Source organism: Pollicipes pollicipes, unplaced genomic scaffold (genome assembly GCF_011947565.3).
Source record: "Pollicipes pollicipes isolate AB1234 unplaced genomic scaffold, Ppol_2.1 Scaffold_4295;HRSCAF=5057_pilon_pilon_pilon, whole genome shotgun sequence".
Lineage (NCBI taxonomy): Eukaryota > Metazoa > Arthropoda > Thecostraca > Pollicipedomorpha > Pollicipedidae > Pollicipes > Pollicipes pollicipes.
Window position 1 is genome coordinate 10,823,680 of NW_023596461.1, and position 21,776 is coordinate 10,845,455.

General features: G+C 62.0%; 1 protein-coding gene across 1 annotated transcript in view; it reads right to left on the reverse strand.

Moving 5' to 3' along the window:
- LOC119096858 (serine/arginine repetitive matrix protein 2) overlaps nt 1-21,776 on the reverse strand; it is a 56,125-nt gene that overhangs the window by 25,376 nt on the left and 8,973 nt on the right. The window contains exon 2 of the mRNA XM_037219820.1: nt 97-4,906. Coding sequence (XP_037075715.1) covers nt 97-4,894 — 4,798 coding nt within the window. The 5' untranslated portion in view covers nt 4,895-4,906. The remainder of the gene's footprint in view (nt 1-96; nt 4,907-21,776) is intronic.

Consider the following 21,776-nt stretch of genomic DNA (forward strand, 5'->3'; position numbering starts at 1 on the left):
ACGCGTGGGTGGCGAACCATTTATTCTGCGGCTTGATAGTCATACAATAGTCATGATTAAATTGAAAACTCGGCCATTCCCCCGCCACTGACTGACCTGCCATCTCCGGTTCCTCCTCGAAGGTCTGCAGTGGCGTCGGCTTCAGGTCGGTGCCTTCGAGCAGGCCGCGCGCTGCCCACGCGCCGCCGATATCTTCGTACTGCGCGGTGCCTCGGTCCAGGTAGCCAAGGCTCTCGGCCTGGTGCTCGCTGACTACGGCCAGGCGGGCTGGCACCACACAGTCGTCGTAGCAGAGCGTGGACGTCTCGGACGGGGGCGAGAGTGTCTCGTAGCCGGCCGACGTGGTCTCGCTGGGCGGCGCGCCGCCGATTCGCTCGTAGCGCGCGCCGATCTGCTCGTAGCCGGTGCAGCTGTCGCCGCTGATATGCTCGTAGCCGGGATCCGAGCCGTTCTCGTAGGTGACGGTGCCCGAGCTGCTGGAGCCGCCGGCCGGCTCGTACTCGGCGGCGGGCGCGGCGGGCGGCGCGGCGCGTGGCATCCCTAGTCGCCGCCAGAGGGTGCTGCGCGCGCGCACCGCCGCCTCCTCCTCGGGCATGGAGCCGGCGTCGCTGGCGCTGGAGGCCGTGTCGCTGGCGCTGACGCTGGAGCCGACGCTCTCACCGCACGACGTCACTTGCGAGCTGCCGTTCCAGAGGAACGACTCGTTTGGCCTGTACTCGCGCCGGCCGTCCCAGATCGACTCGTAGAAGCCGGGCGCGCGCGCCGGCGCCGGTAGCCGAGACGGCAGCGTGGCTGCCTTGCGCACCGCCTCGGCCGGCATCGGCGCCGCGGCGGCGCGCGCCGGCGTCGGCGCCTCGAACCGATGGATCGCCTCCTTCACACGGCTGCACGGCGAGGGCGGTAGTGACTTGAGCGACAGGGTCTTCCCCACAGGCGGGTGGTCAACGCGCGCGCAGCGTGCGCTCGGTGTTATCGGCAGGCGGGACTTCTGGGTCGGAGCGGTCGCGCTCACATGCTTGTGGACGCTGTTTTTGATTGGTGGGAATGTCTCCCCGTAAAGTCGGTTTTCGAACAGGGTACTTTTTGTCTTTTGGTGGAAGCCAACCACAGACGGCACCCCGTACAAGTGGCTGTCAATAAGCACACCAGGTTTGGGGTCCGTTTTCTGCTTGAGAGTCGTCGACGCTCGAGAGGCCTCCTTTGATTCCGTTTGCTCTTTCACCGGAGTTATTTTGTTCTCCTCCTTTGCCTTGTGCGGTGTTGCTGTCGGCGAAGAGCCCGGTCCAGACTTGACGTCCGACTGCGAGCGCCCTGTGGTGTCCGACACCTTGGCGTCATCGTCACGTCCGCGGGCCGTGATCTGTTTGGCGGACGACTTGCAGCGCAGATTAAGTACTTCTTTGTGTTGCCCCGGCGATACGTCACTTTTCAGACTCGCGATCGATGATGAAGATTTCATCAAACAGCTCTCTGAGCTTGTCATCTTGCTGTTCTTCCCAGACAACAACTCTGTTCTTCCGCTTGTCTTGGATGGTTGTTCGCTGACCGGATTACGGTTCTTAAGTGAAAGACGCGTGACTGCAGCAGAGTTCTTCTTAACCGTCCCCAGCTCATTGCTTGACTGAGCCCTTTTCAGCCAGAGTTCACTGGTCTTCGCCACCGTTCCTGTATTGGTGAGCTTGCGCAGTTCCCTGTCGTGTATTTTCGACACATCCATTTTGTCGCGTCCTGATTTGGGAACACCTGTCGTTTTCTGATCTGCAGGTGCCGGTCTGACTTTGCGCTCTTTTTTGTCCGCTGACTGTTCATTCGGCTTTGTAGCGGATGATTCCTTCTTGTCACCTGAAGCGGTGGATACTGACTTTTTGCTTGTTGCTTCAACTGATTTGCTGCTGGAGGCTTCGTTTTTGTTTGCGGACAGATCAGAGGCATTGCCTTTCCCCTCTGTAGATTCCGAGCACTCGGACTTCTTTCCGACGGCTTCTTTGACCGATGATTTACTTTTGTTTGGCGATTTAACACTAGCCTCAACAGTGGAGGGCCCTGGCTTCTCTGACGCGGTGCCAGCCTTGCCGCTGCCGTCTCCTCTCAGCCCGTGGACAACAGCGGTGGCCTTGGTGCCGGCGCTCTTCTGTTCGGCCCTGACAGCGGACGTCCAGGCGAGCCCTGCCGGCCTGCCGCCGGCGGTCCTGGCGTCGGTCGATCGGCGACAGCCCGACAGTCGCGTCACGTCCCGACCGGTCGCCGACGAGGCCGGCTTTGGGGCGCCGCCCGCGCCGGCCGAGCCGCCGCCCTTCTGCCGCCGGAACGAGGCCGACCTGGACGACGCTCTGGACGAGGGCTTCGACGAGGGTTTAGACGAGACGGCCGCGCGGCCCGTCGCGTCGTCCCTGAGCGCGGCTGACGCCTTGCTCAGCAGCGCGTGCGTACGCTCCGCCTGGGAGGCGGCCAGACGGCGGCGCGAGGACACGCGCGCCGCCTCCGTGCGCCGGAAGGATGACGACTTGGAGACGTTGCCCGACTTGTCAAGCGTGATCGAGCCTAGGTTGAACGTCTTGACGCCGGTCGGAGACGGCGACGACTCGGCCGAGGTCGACGCCTGGATGAGCGCGTTGAACTTGGAGGTCAGCGCGGCCACCGTCTCGGGCGGGATGGCCACTGAGAGCCGCTGCTCGCTGGGCCGCTTCGACGCCGGCTTCGCGCGGGCGCGGCCTTGCTGGCGGGAGCCCATGCCGGCGGCCGATGGCGCGTCCGCGGCCGCCGAAGAGCTCCCCGCACCCGCGCATTCGGCGCCGCGGGAGCCGGCCGAGTTCTTCAGCGTGATCCGCAGGCTGGCCCGCATCTGTGAGGGACCGAACACACCCGGCAGCTCAATCTCGACCACCTCCGGCTCGGCAGGCGTGGGCGGCGAGGCGGGCTGCTCCGCTGGGGGCGCGGCTTCGTCCGGTTTTCGCGCAGCTGCAGTCTCTGCTCGGCCGCTGCTTCGCTCGGAGCCGGGGGCGATCCTCCTGTCACGGAATAGATCCCTGTACTTGGCTGGCAGAGACTTCACCTTGCTCACGTCACCCTCTGCCGCCGCGCAGCGCGCGGCATCGCTGGCAGCATCGCTAGAACGCAGAAGCGTGCTCAGAAACGATCGCTTCGCACTCGTCTTTCCGGCGGCCCGCGAGTGAAACGACAAAAACTTTCGCGAGCCCTTGGCCTTGTCGCTGGAGTTCTGCACCGCACACTCGACCGCGGGCGCCGGAGCCGCACTGGGCTGCAGCCTTGGCTGCGCGGCCGGGACGGCTGACGTATCGGGGCTATCTCCCGCTTCCGTATCGGCCGCGTCGCTCTGATTCAGGGGCGCTGGCACGACCGCACCGGCGGCAGCCGCGGCTAGACGTTGCATCCTGCCTGTCGCCGCATCTTCCGGCAGAAAGTCTGGCTCGCTCGCCGCTGCCGGAACCACCGCCCCGGTCAGCTCAGAAGCCCCTTCCTTCGCCAACGCCAGGGTGTCGCCGCTCGCCGCTGCTGAGGTTGCCTCTTTCGAGGGTGGAGGGTCCTCGTCAGGGGACGCCACCGGCGCCGCGACGGTGAGCTTCGCCTCGCCCAGCACCGACTCGAACGTTTCGTAGTCGTGCTCGGACGGCCGGCGAGCCGGCTGCTTCCGGGCCAGATAGCGAGCGGCCAGAGAGCTGTAGCGCCCAAGCGGCGACTCGTACAGTCCGGCTCTGCTGCCGGCGACATCGCCGTACAGCCCGGTCCTGCTGCCGGCCACATCGCCGTACAGCCCGGTCCTGCTGCCGGCCACATCGCCGTACAGCCCGGTCCTGCTGCCGACCACATCGCCGTACAGCCCGGTCCTACTGCCGGCCACATCGCCGTACAGCCCGGTCCTGCTGCCGGCCACATCGCCGTACAGCCCGGTCCTGCTGCCGGCCACATCGCCGTACAGCCCGGTCTTGCTGCCGGCCACATCGCCGTACAGCCCGGTCCTGCTGCCGGCTACATCGCCGTACAGCGCGGTCCTGTTGCCGGCCACATCACCGTACACTGAGTCCTCGGTGGCCGATGGGCGGGTCCCAGGTGATGAGCTGGGGCTCGTGGCGGGGGCGGGGGCGGGGGTCTGGCCATGGGTCGGTCCAGCGGCGGAGGGGGCCGGTCGACACGCATCCTTCCCGTCATTAGGGGTGAGTCCAGACGGCCCGGGGCTGGCGGCGGACGGACTCTCCGGGCCCGACAACGCTGACGGGGAGTCACGAAAGGCCTTGACCTGGTCGGAGGACTTGATGACCGCGGCTGACCTGTCTTCCTGGATTTGGGCAGCCCGGGAAGAAGGGGTTGAGCAGACTTCGACGGACCCGTAGATGGCGGCATCTTCCTTAAAACTGTACGTCGAACTTGGGCGAGGCAAATCTACTGCATCGGACAGTCGTGCCGCGGTGACATCGACCGTCGGCTCTCCCTGACCCTTCTCATCTTTTTCCTTCGTTTTATGTTTGTTTTTCTTCTTATCTTTTGATTTGTCTCGCTGGTAGAACCGCCTCTTCTCCTTGGTCTTCTCTCTGCCTCTCTGCTCGGCCTCCAGCTGCTCCCGCGTCGGCTCGCCGCTGACATTGGCGTTGTTGCGGTCAGCCACAGCCTCCTGCTCCTCCTTGAGCCGCAGCTTGTCGCGCTGCTTGACCCGGTCGCGCGACTTGTCTCGCTCACGGGACTTCTCCCGGTGCCGCTTCACCGTCTTGCTCAGGTTGTCATAGAGCGGAAACAGGCGCTTGCCGCCCTTCTTGATCTCGTCGTTGAGCTGTCGGCCGTCGGGGCTGAGCGGCGGCGCCGTGGGCCCGGGCGAGGCCGGCAGCTCCGGGCACAGCTGGATCAGCTCCAGCCGATCGCGGCTCTCCGACCTCACCACCATGGCGAACCGCACCTGCAACGGCACGAGCGCCCGGTCAGCTGGCGGTCAGCTCACGCCTGGGGCGAGGACTGTCGACGGTGGCGGAAGTCTCGCTCGCGATGGAGGGGGGGGGGGGTCAGACACGGTCAAGACACCGGACCAAATGGACTGCGCGCTGTGGAGCGGTTTACAGACACGGTCCCTGACCGGGACAAATCGACCACCGAGACGTTTGACAATCAAAGCCCTGGCTAGGACATCCCCGGTGAAATCGCATCCTGAGGACACAGAGAAAAACACGATCCGAATTCCTAGATATTGCACTGGGAACTCTTGGACACAGACACGACGCACTCCAGACAAAGGCGGCCGCGCACCCGGACAAATTACACGCCGAGGTGTCAAACACAGCCACGGCTGTCCCGGGTGATTACTGGACGGGCCCGGCGGGCAGCCGGCGCTCCGCCGATTGGGGCCGAAGGTCAGGGGTCAAGCTGCGCGAGCCGAATAAGGTCGCGCATTACCGGCCGGGCGCGGCGGGCCGCCGCCGGCCCGGCGAAGGCCCGTCGCCGCCGCCGACAAAGCAGACACATCCGATCCGAGGCACGTCGCCACAGTCCTCTCATTACACCGGCATTTTCAACGGGCATTGACCAAGGCCGGGCAGGGGCTGCAGTGTCTGGGCGCGCTCGGCGACGGCCGCGGCTTCGGCGGATCGGGGCGCGCCGCCGCCGCCAACCGGTCCCTGCATATCGCGGCGCTATCGTCCGATCGTATCGCTCGGCGGTGGGCTCCTCCACTCCCTGCAGCCTCCATTGAGCGCTGGCCTGGACGGGCCGCCGGTCACGTGACGGCCCGAGCGTGCCGCCCGGCGCCCGCCGCCACACGACGACGGCCGCGGCGCCGGCCGCAGTGTCGCCCGTCCGCGATGCACTGATAGTGAGCGTGTGATGGTGCAGTTTGCATGGACTGCAGCGGCAGTGATGCGACACGCAGGGGTGACAGCGTCACTTGAAGTCTCAATGCATGAGAACTTCCCTAAAACCGCTACAGATATTAGAACATTTAAATTTCCGTGAACAGTAAAACGCATTCATGAATCCGTTTGAAAGCCTGTTTGGTGTTGGCAGGAGTTTGTAACTGGTAGTCAACATCAATGACGGAGGGAATTGTAGGTTAGATACGGGGCGTGCATTTAAAGAGCTCGGAGGATGGCAAGTGAAATCATGCACAATCTAAAATGAGGACTATGGGCTAAAAAGATTGCAATCATGCATTACAAGTGAATGTGTCATTCAGATGGAGGATTTGAGACCTCACGAAACGCCGCATCTGAGCGCGTCACGCACCCATAGTGGGCCGCAGTACATCCAGACCAAGATGAGCGATGAGCGCCGGCAGCCGTATCTTCCCAGCCCCGGACTGCCGGAGCTGAGCGCAGACGGCAGCTCGATGGGGCGTCTGCGCCGCCGCCGTCGCTCGCCGCAGCGGCGACGCCAGCGGAAGTGAGCGCACCGCCGCGGCCGTGCCGGCTGCGGTGTGCCGCGAGCGGCAGCGGCGCCCGGTCGGCAGCAGGTCAGCGGCGCGCCCTGCCCTGCGCGCCCTGCGCCCTGCCACAATGGGCCACCCTCGCGAGGTGGCGGCGGACGTCCGGCCGACACTGTGACCCGGCTGTCGCCATTTAGTGGCCTCGACTCCGCGGTGGCGGCGCCGCCTCCGGCACCCGGCGCCGTCAGACGGCGCTGATTAATCTGTGGCCGGGCTGTTGTGGCGAACTGTTCCTTTTCCGGGTTTCTCTGAGTGCTTCCTCTGGCCCAGTTGGGAATGGGGACGGGCGGGGGGGGGGGGGACATGCGAGCAACATGCACGTTTGGCTGCTAACCTCTCGTGACCCCGCGACCGAGTCGAGCGCTGCATTGCCACTGATTACTGAATCGCCAGCTGAGCTCAACAACACGGTCATTCATGTCCCTCAAGTGCGTCATGTTATCGGTAGTAACTTCGCAGTAGGCATTGTAACTTCACAGAGGGCGCCCGGACGTTCAGTTCTTCACAGGATAACGGTAGCGTTCGAATAAATATCATTGATGTGAGCCAATGACAGGTAACAAACTATCAAGAATGATTCATCGCAGCCCACAACAGGTAACAGCTTTCAGCTGACACCATGAACCAGATGGTTTATGACGACTGAATCGTTCCGAACATGTCTCACAGCCGACGACAACCCCAAATAAATAATTGTACTGATTCGTCCGTGGGACCGCAGTCAGCTCGGTGCTTCTGTCAGATAGGTGCTCGTCCATCATGACTGAGATACGGCATCAGTGCCAGCGTAGCCGTCAAAAAGCGCGCCCTCTCACAGCGGGCCGGCCGTGATACGGACAGGCCGTGCACCACGGACAGGCGCCAGGATTTTGTCACACACGGACCAGGGGAACCCCTTCTGACGTCAGGATCCTGTCACGCACGGAGCGGGTATGCCCTCGACTGACGTAAGGATCCGGTCACACACGGGGTGGGTACACCACCGACTGACGTCAGGATCCGGTGACACACGGGGCGGGTATACCCCCGACTGACGTAAGGATCCGGTCACACATGGGGTGGGTACACCCTCGACTGACGTCAGGATCTGGTCACACACGGGGTGAGTACACCACCGACTGACGTCAGGATCCGGTGACACACGGGGCGGGTATACCCTCGACTGACGTAAGGATCCTGTCACACACGGGCGGGTAACCCCCGACTGACGTCAGGGTCCTGACACACACGGGCGGGTTCACCCTCGACTGACGTCAGGATCCTGACACACACGAGCGGGTTCACCCTCGACTGACGTCAGGATTCTGACACACACGGGGCGGGTATACCCCCGACCGACGTCAGTATCGGGTCACAAACGGGCGTGTACACCCCAGACTGACGTCAGGATCCGGTCACACACGGGCCGGGTATAGCCCCGACTGACGTCAGGATCCGGTCACACACGGGCCGGGTATACCCTCGACTGACGTAAGGATCCGGTCACACATGGGGTGGGTACACCCTCGACTGACGTCAGGATCTGGTCACACACGGGGTGGGTACACCCCCGACTGACGTCAGGATCCGGTGACACACGGGGCGGGTATATCCTCGACTGACGTAAGGATCCTGTCACACACGGGCGGGTACACCCTCGACTGACGTCAGGATCCTGACACACACGGGCGGGTTCACCCTCGACTGACGTCAGGATCCTGACACACACGGGCGGGCTCACCCTCGACTGACGTCAGGATTCTGACACACACGGGGCGGGTATACCCCCGACCGACGTCAGTATCTGGTCACACACGGGCGTGTACACCCCCGACTGACGTCAGGATCCGGTCACACACGGGCCGGATATAGCCCCGACTGACGTCAGGATCCGGTCACACACGGGCCGGGTATAGCCCCGACTGATGTCAGGATCCGGTCACACACGGGGCCGGTACATCCCCGACCGGCACCAGGATCTGGTCACGCACGGGCCGGGGGTACCCCGACTGACGTCAGGATCCAGTCACACACACACACACTGTCTGCCGACCAGCCTGCCAGAGAGATGCAGCTGCGCATGCGCTGACGTCTGTGACGACCTTGTTCTAAAGGTACGGCATCGGGCATCTGGCGTGTATCAGCCGAGCTCCGGCTGCAGCGCCCCGGCCGGGGCATGAGTGCATAGGGCTGCAGCTACCCGAGCACAAGGTCAAAGTTCGGTGGGCGACCGAGCCTTGTCATAGCCGATCATAAGCCATGACCCAAAACAAACAACCCTACAGAGATCCGTTGGGAGTTCATGACTGCGTATAAAGCTGTTCAAGACAAGCACAATCAGTGAAAGATCGGAACAGCTGCCAGATATAAAGTCAGACGGGGACAGTGTACTGTATCTACAGCTTTAGATAAAACAGTTTTTACAACAATCTGCCATCTACGGAGGCGTTTGATGTTTGACTGCTTTAAGCCAACACGAGATTAAGCGCGTTGTTCGATTAACAATGTCTGTGGTTGTACAATCTGCAGCAGATCTCACAAAAACGCTGCTCGTGTGATCTCTCCCATCCGGATCAATTCCCATGGCGATCAAGCCGAGTTCTCCGAATCGCCTATCACAGCCAAGACTGGCAAAACGGGTGTGTGAATATTGTTCTTCACGACTGCGGGGCGCGATTTTTAGGTATCAAAACTTGTATTGTTAAACCGCGGGAAAAGGAGTTAAACATTTGGTTTATAGTACATTTCGTTCGCTAAAGCATGCGCGAGTTAATCGACTGTAAATGCTTTCAGTGGGCAGGCTCATTGATCATGTTCTAAATTAAGCACAGGTGGGATAGATTTGTTTAGTAAGTAGATATTGCTCGACTTCCGTGGCTACCAAATCCTGTACGTTTTGGTTTGTGGAACATATGGGTCAAATTTCCCATTCCTCTACACAGGGGCACCCCAGACATTGCGCATCACTGACCTGCTTTCATCGTGGTGTGCTCTAGCCAACACCAACCTGGGCATCTGGGCCCGAAAGATAGCGATCTAAATCCGCCCGGTACATCAAGCGGCACTCACCGTGCAAACAGTCACGGACCTCACGACAAGCGACGGCCGCGAGTCTGGCAAAAACCACAGTTCGGGACTTTTCACCGGCCGTTTGGGTGCTTCGTGACTTTCTTACAGCCGGAAGGTCATCCATGAGCGTATTGTGAGCTAACGGAATCGGTGCCAGTGGGCTGAGGTCGTCGTGGTGGGTCCACCAGACCACCAGCGCACCGCAGCTTCGTCGCCTGCCGCGCTCTGCAATCACAGCAATGCTCCAACTAGGCGAACGGCGTCTCCTGTCCAGCGTGCATGACATTGCTGGAGATTGCGCGCGATTCCAGAACAGAATAAATTGCGTTTTCACCCGATTTCTAGCGCGCATAGCAATTTTTGGCCTGGCCCGTATGTCAGCAGTCAACGGTACCCAAAGAGCCGTGAAACGTACGGTAACCACGGGTCTGCGTCTAGTCACGACGTGACTTGCTGGAAGACCAACAGCATGGACGGCTGGTTGGTGGTGTTTAACGCGAGAGTACCCGTCGCTCGATGTCCCTCAGCTTCGCCGTTGTCATTGACCAATTGCAGGTCCCAAAGATTTGTTTCCTTCTTAGGGTGCCCAGTTCAGAATCCGCAGCGCGGTTCTCAGTCAGGTCGAATGGTTTGTGAAAAGGAGGTCCTGCTGGACAGACGCCCATCATGACCGCGATATCACGCAATCAGACCCCAGGATACTGAAATGGCGGAACGCTCATAACGGTAAAGGGAGCATGACGCCTCAGCGGTGTAGATGTTGGGTCGTTAGGGCCGGGCACGACGGCTCGTCTCCTGGCGGTGGGGCGGACACGGGCCGTTCCTCCTGGCTGCGCATGGCTGGCCAATACTCAGCTCCGACTGCCTGGTCAGGGTCAACGCACTGCGGCCCAGCCGCTCTGTCTCTGCCTCTGCCTTTTCTCTGTTTCTGCTTCTGTCTCTGTCTCTGTTTCGGTCTCGGTCTCGCTCTCGGTCTCGGTCTCGGTCTTGGTATTGGTCTCGTCTCGGCCTCGGTCTCGGTCTCGGTCTCGGTCTGGGTCTCGGTATCGGTCTCGGTCTCGGTCTCGGTCCCGGTCCCTGTCCCTGTCCCTGTCCCTGTCTCTGTCCCTGTCCCTGTCCCTGTCCCTGTCCCTGTCCCTGCCCCTACTCCTGTATCTGTCTCTGCACTTGCCTCTGCCTCTGTCTCTGTCTGTCTCTGTCTCTGTCTCCGTCTCTGTCTCTCTCGCTCTGTCTCTGTCTCTGTCTCTGTCTCTGTATCTGTCTCTGTTTCTGTCTCTGTCTCTGTCTCTGTCTCTGTCTCTGTCTCTGTCTCTCTGTCCTCTGTCTCAGTCTCTCTCGCTCTGTCTGGCCTCCGCATCTCTACCTTTCCATGGCGTGGCGGATGCTCCGTACCGTTCCGTTGTGGAGATGAAGCTACAAATGGACAGGAGACCATTTAGCCTCGACGAGGAATGTAACGGGCACCGAGGGCCCACCACCAGACCAGCTGTCCTGGAACGCGTGGTATCATGGCGAATCCCAGTCATGCTAGACGAGACATTCACTCAGAGGGAGTCAGCTGTTCCAGCTCCAGTTGTAGCATAATCCACCCACCCCAATCTTCGGTGTGGTGCTCAGCGTTGATCTCACAGCGCGTTAACGAGCACCACGAGTGAAGTGCGCAGCAGACAGGCCTAGCATGCCAGCGTCCACCTATACATCGCATAAACAATGGTTAATTAGATGAAACACTGCATGCAGAATCAATCTCAATATGTTTTCACGTGTAACGTGCCCTGTCATGGGCGTGCTGCCCGCTGCAGCGAGCCACCACGAGCAGGCGGCCTGGCGCCGCGACTGACCCCGCATTCCTGGCGCGGCCCGGCCGACTGGCGGCGCAGCCGGCGCTGCACGGCCGGCCCTCGGAGGCGGCCGAGCGGCGGCCGTCGGCGCGGCCGCAGACGCGACGCGGGTGGTGCTGCAGCCGCGCTGCCGGAGCGTGGGGCGCTGACGGCGGCGGCCCTCCCGCCGCCGGGCGCCGCTAGAAGCCGCTGTCGCCGTCCGTCGGGCGGGACGGACGCCCGGGCCGGCGGCACGGCCATCACCGCCGGCTGGACGGACCTCTGATGTCTGAGCGGCAGCGCGGCGCTACCCCCGGGTCGCCGCTCGGTTGTCGAGGTCCGGATGGCGGTGCGACGTCACTGGCTTACCAGACGGACTTGCGTCTGGGTGGTAGCGTGGTGTTGTCCCTGTTTATCAGGCGGACTGAGGTCTGAGTGGCCCGCCGTGCCCACCTTTCTTGACAGGATGTGAGGCAGGCGATGCCACGTAGCCTGAGCATTTAAGTGTGTGGTAAAGCCTCAATTACGACGAGGTCTGGGTGGCAGTATGGTGTGGTTCCTGTTTTCAGATAGACTGAGGTCTGGGCTCCAGTGTGGTGTCGTCCCTGTTATCAGACAGACTGAGGTCTGGGCTCCAGTGTGGTGTTGTTCTCACTGACCGAGCGGACAGGGGTCCGGGTGGCTGTGTGACGCCCTCACTGGCTGTCAGGCCGGCCGGCGATGGCATGGAAGGTGTGGGTGCATGCGAATCAGCCGTCATATCACGCTGGCCACTCACTGCAGCGGCTAATGAGCCGTAAAGCTCAGCTGCTTATTTTTTCGGCGTGCACCAGTTTGGGTGATTAATCAGCAGCGTGCATGCTTTCATGCGTGGCTGAAGTCATACCAAGTGGGGCACGCGCCGCACTGTGGTAAATACGGCTGATGTCACGGGCTAAGTAGAGCGTACATGTGGGGCCGGGGATGTCTTCGTGTTGGGCGGAGCGCGTACATAATTCAAGTAAGCTATCTTTCAGATAGCTTAGAAACTTAGAAACTTGTTTGCTTCCAGCTGAAACGGCGCCAAGAATATGAATTAGACCGGTGTGTTGTCGCAGCTGCTTAATATGAAAATGGCCATGGCGTATTCTCCTTCAGCGTCTCTCGTTTCATTACCATGATTTCAGGTAATGGGTTCACACTCTGAGACGTCGAGGTGTGCGCCAAGTTTAGACTCCAATCTGCTGCGCCACAGCCGGCCACAGCAGATACGTGTAATTCCATTCATACACTCTCCAAACATGGCGCGGGCAGGTGGTGCTGCAGACTGACGCAGAACCTGAACGTGCATTCGGAAACACTGTCTCGGGCTCTGCTGGGCACTGAATGTAGATGTATACCCCACAGGCTCTTCGGGCGACACGGACATGCTGTTGGGAAAACCTCCCCTCGATGAACCCCTGCTCAAGACAGAAATAATCAGAAAACGCAAGGTTTGCAGACGGGGTCCCGCACGGTAGGCAGACTGGGCCATGCCGCCCGGAGGTCGCTGCGAGACCGGGCGTCCGGCACAGGCCAGTCGCCCAGCCTTGTAACCGATCTGCCGACGGTGGGAGGGGCATGGCATGCACTCACCGCGTGTGGGCCCCCCGGCCCTGTCAGCAGAGATGACCGGGCTTGCATGAGGCCGTCCCTCCGACGCCGGTGATGAGTCACAGTGTACACGCCGCGGGGCCGACACGTTACGTGCTCTTCACATGGTGGGGTGCGTTTACTGGATGCCACAGCGATTACAGGCGCTCCAAGGCTACTGTAACGCAGTGTTGGTAGGCTTGCGAACCCTAAAACCGCGTGCTTGTGTGATGCATTAGCCCTTGCGGGTGTCTCAAGACCCGATCACGTTGAGAAGCTGCGCATGACCATTAATAATGGCTGGTACACAATCTCCGTGCTGTCTGCTGGAGTCGGCCTGTGCTGGCAGGGTGGGCCTCGCTGCGTGGTATACTCGGCCAGCACTTAGCAACTCACGGACCGTCCATGTGCACAGATTACCCGAGAACGTGTCAGTCTACTCTTTGATATGTAAGCCAACACTAAGCGCTCATGCTCAAACGCTCGTATGTTGTCGGTAAAACAACGCCTTTATCGGCGATAAGCTATCTACCACACAAAGAGCGCCGGCAAAATAAACACAAGCAGGCGCGACCGTTACCTCCGCATGAGTTGTCAAACCCAAGCATGAGCCAAAACTGACATCACCCTGGGTTGGGCACACCGTAACCTACCCCAAAGCAGCCGAGACAATTCCGGCGCGGGGACGCCGTCTCTGCGCTCACGCCGCCGCTACGGCGGCTGCAGCGGGTACGCCGCAACTCTGATGCACCGCTCTCTACCCGGCTGCGGCGGGCGCGACCTACCCCGGCGGCGACCCGAGCGACCCGGGCGACCCGGACGGAGCCGAGCGGTCTGCGCGGCCGGGCCGTTGCCATGGCGACGCAGCCGCCAGCGGCGCCAGGCCGGTGCTCGCGGATGTGAGCCGATAAAGCGGCGACGGCGGCGCCGGGGAGCCGCGACCCGCCGACTCACCCGGCCCCGCGGACCGCCGGCTCACATTGCACACCCACCTCGCTACGTAATTTAGAGAAACAAGCGAGTGTCCAAGTCCGGCGCGCCTACCTGGTTACGACCGGAGCCCGTATTCTTGTCTTGTGAGGCCCTGGCGCAGACACGTGTTGTCCGACAACCAAACAATGGCTGTGGGCGACCATGATATATAGTGCTGATGCAACACTTAAAGCTGACAGAATGTGTGGTGTGGCTAGCCGCAGCCATGAATTAGCTGCAGGTTGGGCACTAGGCAGCGACGACGCCGGCTGAGAATACATGGCGTGACCTCCGGCCAAACGATGCCGCTGCCACAAATGCTCGCGAACCTGGTTAACCCCACGCTGTCACAGAGAAATGGGGCTTTCCCAAGGGGGTTCCCGCAGTCTGATGGCCATGTTTTGCTGTGTTCGGGCGACATTGGCCAGGTCTGTCCGCTCAGGTGATTACGGCGGCCGGGTCGGTCGGCAGCGGAGCACGGCGTGACAACAGCCCCCATCTACAGAGATGGCATGCACGCCGGCATACCTGCTTGAAGGCAGGCAAAAACGGACGCATGGCATACGCAACGCAGCACCTGTTTTCACTAAGGATGCAATAATTATTTGACTGCTTTAGCCTAAGTGGAATCGCCTGCATCGTTGGATACCAGGTCGGGATCTTTAATGGCGGGTTTACTGGGTTCGACATGCAAAAGGAGAATCTTTCACCAGGAAATGGTATGCACCACGGCCAACAACCTAGCCGTTATGGAGGCAGTGCGCTGCTTGCGGCGGAGGGGCACATGGTCCGTGCTTAGGCCATTTGGCTGGGAGGCGAGTGCGTCCTTAGCAACACGTGGCCTCAGCCGGAGATAAAGAGTGCTGACACGAGGCGCTGATAGAGGACGATTTTTATTTCTGGAAGCTTGTTACTGCATTCTGCGGTTTGGGATCTTCGAGATATATCGTTTCCTTCGGGCTGTCTCCACCCTGCGCTTAAGTCCCTATGCTACGTAGCATAACGTCCGGTAGTGGGATCTAGACGTGGGCTCAATGTAAACAATAGGGTCAAGGGGCATGTGGACGGATTCATTCACGCGGCATGAAATCAGACGATTAAATTGCACAATAACAATAGCCTCCACGTCAAGAAAGTGAGTAAAAGCCCTCCGCATCCAGCGCCAACAGTCGTGCCAGCCTCCGAAACTGCATCATCGCGCCAGCGGTAACTGTAAACCACTTCCGCAAACACCCTGCAGACGCGGCGGCCACAGCCGACTGAGCATGCTGCACCTGGGGTGCCAGCCGAGCCGAAATGCCCAGCTGTGTGTACTCGGAGGCGGCTGTCGCGGCGTGTGCAGGCTCCACTGCACCGGCTGGGGCTCGGCAGGCGCCGGCGCGCGACACGAGGGCTACGGCGCCCAGGTGTCGCCACATGTGGTGTCGCGCCGAGCTAATCACTGCTGTCAGCCTGTGAACTGCCTCTGGTACCGACCGGCGACCACAAGGACGCCCCGTCCAGCCAGCCTTTTTTTGCGTAGACTTCCTTGTTTGGCATCGTTAATCCCCGAATCCCTGTTTGGCATGGTTAGAGGCTGTTTTCGACCGCGGGTTCTATCCCGCCTCCCCGCGCTTCGCGTCCGAGTCCACCGTGCCGCCCGCGAGCGCTCCCTGCACTCTCTCACTCCGGCACGAGAGGCGCTAGCCGCGCCGCCGCCAGCCCGGCAGCGGGCCGCCGCTGCAGCGGCAGAGGTGTGCGGTCCGTCACGAGGCCGACCCCGGCCGGCGGCGCGCCCCATACTCGTGACGCTGGGTACATCACGATCACGCCCGGCCGGGCGCCGGCCGCGCCGCTGCTGCAGTGTTGCCAGGCGCGCCCACGCGTCAGCCGTTTCAAAGACACCGGCGCGGCCGGCCGGCGACCAGCGTCGCGAGCCGATGATGCACGAGCATGGCCAGCGGCCCGCTTATGCATATCAGATAGCGACTGGTACGGTATCGGCGGGCGCCGGCGGGCCAAACTGGGCGGGCGAGGGCACCGCGGCCGGGCTCTGGCCCGTCCCCCGCCGTGTCCGCTGACGATTTCATCACGGAGTCGAGGTGGCGGTGTCCGCCGCCGCGCTAAACATGGGCTGGCGGACAGGCGCTGATGGCTCGCCCGGGCCGGCGCAGGTGTCGGAGACGCACCCACCGGCAGGTGGAGGAGCTGGGCAGACCTTGTGACTTGACGAAGACCCTGTGAGTTGCATGCGAGCATGAGCTCACGCATTGCCACGGGGCTGGCAAGTAGACAAAACAAATTTGTGGCGGCATAGTGGTGCTGCCGCGGTAGACAGACTCTCTTCTGTGGCAGAGCGCTCCTGCCGCCATGGACAGCCGTTCTTCTGTGGCAGTGTGCTCCTGCCGAAGTGAACAGCCGCTCTATCGTGGCAGAGTGCTCCTGCCGCCGTGTACAGCCGCTCTCCCGTGGCAGAGTGCTCCTGCCGAAGTGGACAGCCGCTCTCCCGTGGCATAGTGGCCTTGCCGCTGTGGACATCCGCTCTATCGTGGCAGAGTGCTACTGCCGCCGTGTACAGTCGCTCTCCCGTGGCAGGGCACTCCTGCCGAAGTGGACAGCCGGTCCGCGCGCGTGCCGTTACCCCTGGACGCGCCCCGTCCGATCCGATATTAATGGCAGTGCGGAGCCTGACCATATGGTGCGGCGCCGGCCGAGGCGCGGGAGCAACGTACCTAGTTCACACGTCGGCCGGCCGACCGGCGGCCCGAGCACGGCCGGGCCTGCAGACCGGTCGAGGACGGACCAGGACCGGCAGGACCGGCCGCCGCGCCATCCGGGGCCGGCCGGCAGAGGGCCGACCGGCGCACCAGCCCGGCCGGCTCTGGATTAGGGGGCGCCGCCGGCCGACAATGAGTTATCGCACAAATTGAGCGTGACGTCTTGATTATTCATTGGCTGCTGAAGTCACCAAACGTGTCCTTCGATGCAGCGCGTGTCACGGTCGCCCGTCACGCGCTGACGTCACTGCGCCCTCGAGCTCCCGTGCTGGCGCTGAAACGATCGCTGATGGTGTTTTGCACGCAGAGGAGGAGGCGTTGGGGACGTGCGGGTAAATTAGCGGGCATTGGTACCGATGTGGGGATGCAAGACGGACCCCAGCGGGGGGGACAAACTTCCGCAGGAGCGTGATGAGTTGCTCGTTGCGAGAGAAACGACATCGGAGCTCTTTTCCCCAAATATCAACAGTTTAGAATTGCGTGGCATTTATAGAAGAATGTTCAAGACTATTATTTTACGATCATGGAAGTACGTGCGGACAGTTGTTACTTGAGTCGAGAAAAAAGTCAGCTACGGACATGGCAACCAACATCGGCCTACGTATTCAAAACAGACAGCGCCGTTGGCGTATGGCCGTACCGTTTTAGCAGCTGCCAACGTGTGAGTCATTCCCAGTGACGTCATAGGAATGAAGGTATCACCACCAAGACCCCGCTCGGTCAGATCAGGGCAACGATAATCCGCACCTCCCGGTACAGTCACCACAAAGGCATGGTCTGAGGTTAAGGCCGTGGTAACCGCCAAGAGCACTGTCAACAGAAGCAGGACGCGGAGCATGCCCGGTGGCGCTCTGCACCACTGATGGTGACAACTTGTAAAGATAACACTAAGCGGACCAGTAGTCGGTGGGTGACGCAATGATTAAGAGCTGATCTTGTTTGGTATGGGATCCTTCACAGGGACGCTGAGTGGCAAACAAAGCGAAGGCTTGGATGGTTGGCGACACTGGCCGTTCTCCAGACCCCATGCACACAGCTTGCTGAAGTTGCAATGAAACTGTGCATCCGTTTCCATCTGACCTGCTTCTGCCCCGATGCATTTCCTGTTGCAGTGAGTGGATGGCTCATTTCTTGTTGGGGCGGCGCTGAGTCACATTCGCCGCCGAGCATGAGTTCGCTGGAGACACACCTTCGCCGTTCTTTCCATATCCATCACATGCTCCGAGCCACCGCTTCGATGCACGTGCTGCCGTAGCCTGCGACATACACTGCAGCTGCGGTTGTTGAAAGTCGCTGCAATGCATATCAGAAACTGAGCAATGCATTACTCAGCCCCGCAACAGCCGTCCGCGCAGTAGGCGGGTCGGGCTGAACGCCGCTTGTTTGCATTTCCGTTGTGGACGCCGGCCCAGCCGCTCCTGTCCGGCAGCTGGAGCCGCCGCGGAGCCGGGAGCCCGCGCGCTGCGGCCGCCGGCGGCGCGCGCGCCCGTCCGCGCCGGGCCGGCGCTGGAGAGCGGCCGTCGGCGGACCGTTACCGCAGCCGGCGCTGGGCCACTTCCGAGCGCGCGCCGGCCGGGGTGCGTGGAGCGCGTGGGGTGGACGCGGCGTCGGGAAATGGGTCGGCGCCACTGCAACGCGGCGCCGCCGGTGCCGAGGCGAGCGTGGCCCGCTGACCCACCTGCCCGCCCCCCGCGGCCCGGCCGCCCTCCCGTCGTCGGCGCCTCAGTTAGCGGCGCAGGCACGAGCTGACAGGTGCCGCTCAGGCCGCCTATCACGCGAGAGGGTGCCGCCGGCAGTCAGCTGCCGCCCTGCTGGCTGGACTGGACCGGCGGTATGCCGGCTCGACTCGCTGGACCGTGGTGGGGCGGGGCCCGGCTGAGGCTTCAGCAGTATCGCGGTGGATATTGCACCATCAGCCGGCGTCGTTTGCCAGACAGGCGTATCGTAGCCCGGCTCGTGCACAAGCGTGCGCTTTACTGATACCTAGGTTGGCCTTTGTGGGCGCTATCGGCGCGGCGGCGTCGATAGGGCCCTGCACCTGCAGTGCAGCGGAGCGAGGGGGCGCCCCCACCGGGGCCAAAACCGGGATTAGGAGCCGCATTGAGCTCCTGATCTAGAACAAGAAGCCTGGTGCCTCGATGCTGTGCTCTGATAGTCGAGGGTCGAGACGGCGTAGCCGCCGCATCTGCTGAACTGCGCAGGCACGATCGCCGAGTACGAGTACGAAAATCATACCACGGGGATCAACCCTTCAGTTGAGAGACCATTGACGTGCCGCTGGCTTAAATCGAAAGCAGCTGCAACATGTCTGTCGCTAACCGTGAGATTGGAGAGCTCACAAAGCGAAGCGTATAGACGGAGCAGCGTCACAGGTCAGGAACGGGCGCCACCTCCGCCCATCGCTCCCTCAGAGGATGTGGCGTGAATTTGTGTGTGTTATGGCATGCGCTTCAGAACGAACGACGTGCATCACGCGGGAATGGGTCTTGTAAGCAATGCCGGATAAAACTTAGCTCTTCACTACGCCTCGGTGTGTTTGACCTGCTACAATATGCAGAGGGGAGGTAATTAGACGGTAACTCACATGCACAGTCGTTTCGGTCGCGTCACGTGCACAAAGCCTCTGGTTAGTGCATCTGATCCATGGTCAGTGATCGGTTCACGGGTTCAGGGTGCGCCAGCTGATACGTGATACTCGACGCGTTGCGGTCCACACGAACACAACGCCGTGTGCACCATTCTTAGCACTATGCTGCAGGGTTGCGTGCTGCATGCTAGCGTGCATCTCACGAGCGATGAGGATCAAATGCATGCCATTCCCGGGCGTGTAGCGCCACACGCTGGATAGCACCCTGTGCTGAGGGCTAGAGATCTCCCTGTGCCGAGGGCCCGGAGATCTCCCTGTGCCGAGGGCCCGGAGGTCTCCCTGTGCCGGGAGCCAGAGATCTCCCCGAGCCCGTCGTTCGCGTTCGTGCGGCCGTATCGGCCGCGTTCTCACAGCGGAGCCGCAGGTATGTGTCGGCGCACGGAGCCGCAGGTATGTGTCGGCACACGGAGCCGGGCGACGCGGCGGCGGACAAAAAGCTGTCCGCGGCGCATCTGACGGCCGGCTGGCCGCCCGGCGCGCGGCCAAGAGCTGGCGGAGCTGGCCGGCGGCTGTGCTGCGGCGCCGGAGAGACGCTCAAATGCAGCGAGACACTGCCAAACAGGACGTAGACGGTAGATGTGACTCGCCACCGCTTCTCCAGGCGGTAGATGTGCCTCACCATCGCTCCTCCAGACGGTAGATGCGCCTCACCATCGCTTCTCCAGGCGATAGATGTGCCTCGCCATCGCCTCTCCGCAAGATAGATAAGCCTCGCCACCGCTTTTCCAGACGGTAGATATGCCTCGCCATCGCCTATCCGCACGGTAGATCAGCCCGCCATCGCTTTCCCAGACGGTAGATGTGCCTCGCCATCGCTCCTCCAGACGGCAGATGTGCCTCGCCATAGCTTCTCCAGGCGGTAGATGTGCCTCACCTTAGCTTCTCCAGGCGGTAGATGTACCTCGCCATCGCTTCTCCAGACGGTAGATGTGCCTCGCCATCGCTTCTCCAGGCGGTAGATGTGCCTCACCATCGCTTCTCCAGGCGGTAGATGTGCCTCGCCATCGCTTCTCCAGACGGTAGATGTGCCTCGCCATCGCTCCTCCAGACGGCAGATGTGCCTCGCCATCGCTTCTCCAGACGGTGGATGTGCCTCGCCATCGCTTCTCCAGGCGGCAGATGTGCCTCGCCATCGCTTCTCCAGGCGGTAGATGTGCCTCGCCATCGCTTCTCCAGACGGTAGATGTGCCTCGCCATTGCTTCTCCAGGCGGTAGATGTGCCTCGCCATCGCTTCTCCAGACGGTAGAATGCGCCTCGCCATTGCTTCTCCAGGCGGTAGATGTGCCTCACCATCGCTTCTCCAGGCGGTAGATGTGCCTCACCATCGCTTCTCCAGGCGGCCAGTCTCAGGGTATACAGTCTCTAGCGTACAAAGTCCACCGTCCGGAGTGAATGGCCTCCATACTGGCATGCCTGCTGCGGAAGCCCACACCCTTGAGCAGGGGTGGATTCCCCGGGGAACATCCACCGGCACGAGTCATAGATTAGTGAGCGAGGCGAGCTACGCGAAAAGGACTCGGCACCAGCCCGGGCAGTTCTGATGAAAAATTCCGAGGCTCGATGAGCTCTCGCCTAATCCCAGCCACATGCTGACGACACACCATCCCTCGCCACCCTTTCGGCATCCGGTGCGACTTCACAGCGCACAGATCTGCCCAAGCCGTCTCCTCTTGTAACGACCGACATTGTACTTGACAGCATCACGTCCGCGCGAGCCATCCATCTTCCCGAAGTTAACCGCAGCATTTCAGGGTGCTGTTGAAAACCAGTCGTCGGCATGCGGAGAGCAGTCATCTCTGGACGCGGCCGAGCCGACCGAGCCTCTTAGCATTCTGTCCGCGGCGTGGCGCGGCCTGACGGCGGGCACTGACGCCGGCAGGCTGGCCGCCGTCAGCGGGTTGGTGGCGTCCGGAAGCGGGCGCCGTTCGCACGCTCCCCTCCTCTGATCAGCTGACCGGCCCGGAATGTCGGCGCGCCGTCCGCGGCGGACGGGTCACGGCCGCGCGCCGGCCGCGGCACGCCACCTCTCGCAGGACAATGGACCCCATCCATCAGCGCATCGGCCACGACGGCGGCTGCTGAGGCGGCGGCCGGCCTGCAGACACGCTGTAAACAAGAGGAGGAGCCGCCGCCGGCCGGCGCACCCCGGCCGACCGGCTGCACCGCACCGCCGCGAGGTCAGCCGTCCGGGCCTCAGCGGCTGTGCAGCTGGGCTGTCAGCTGGACGGAGCTGACTACGGCGGGACGGATGAAGCGACGGGTCCCTCCGGCCCCATGGGTATCTGCGACGCGTGGTCTGCTGGCGTCGGTCGGTCGGGTCGGTCTGGCCGTCCGCGGCGAGTCTGTTTGGTCGGGCTGCGTGGGGCGGTTCGGTCGGCTGCACTCGGCCGGTCCGGTCGGCTGGCGCGGCCGGCCGTGCGGGACGTACCGACGCGCCGTGCCGCGGTCACGGCCGCGCGAGTCTGCTCCGCCGGCCGTGCCCAGCTGGGGGTCCGCTGCA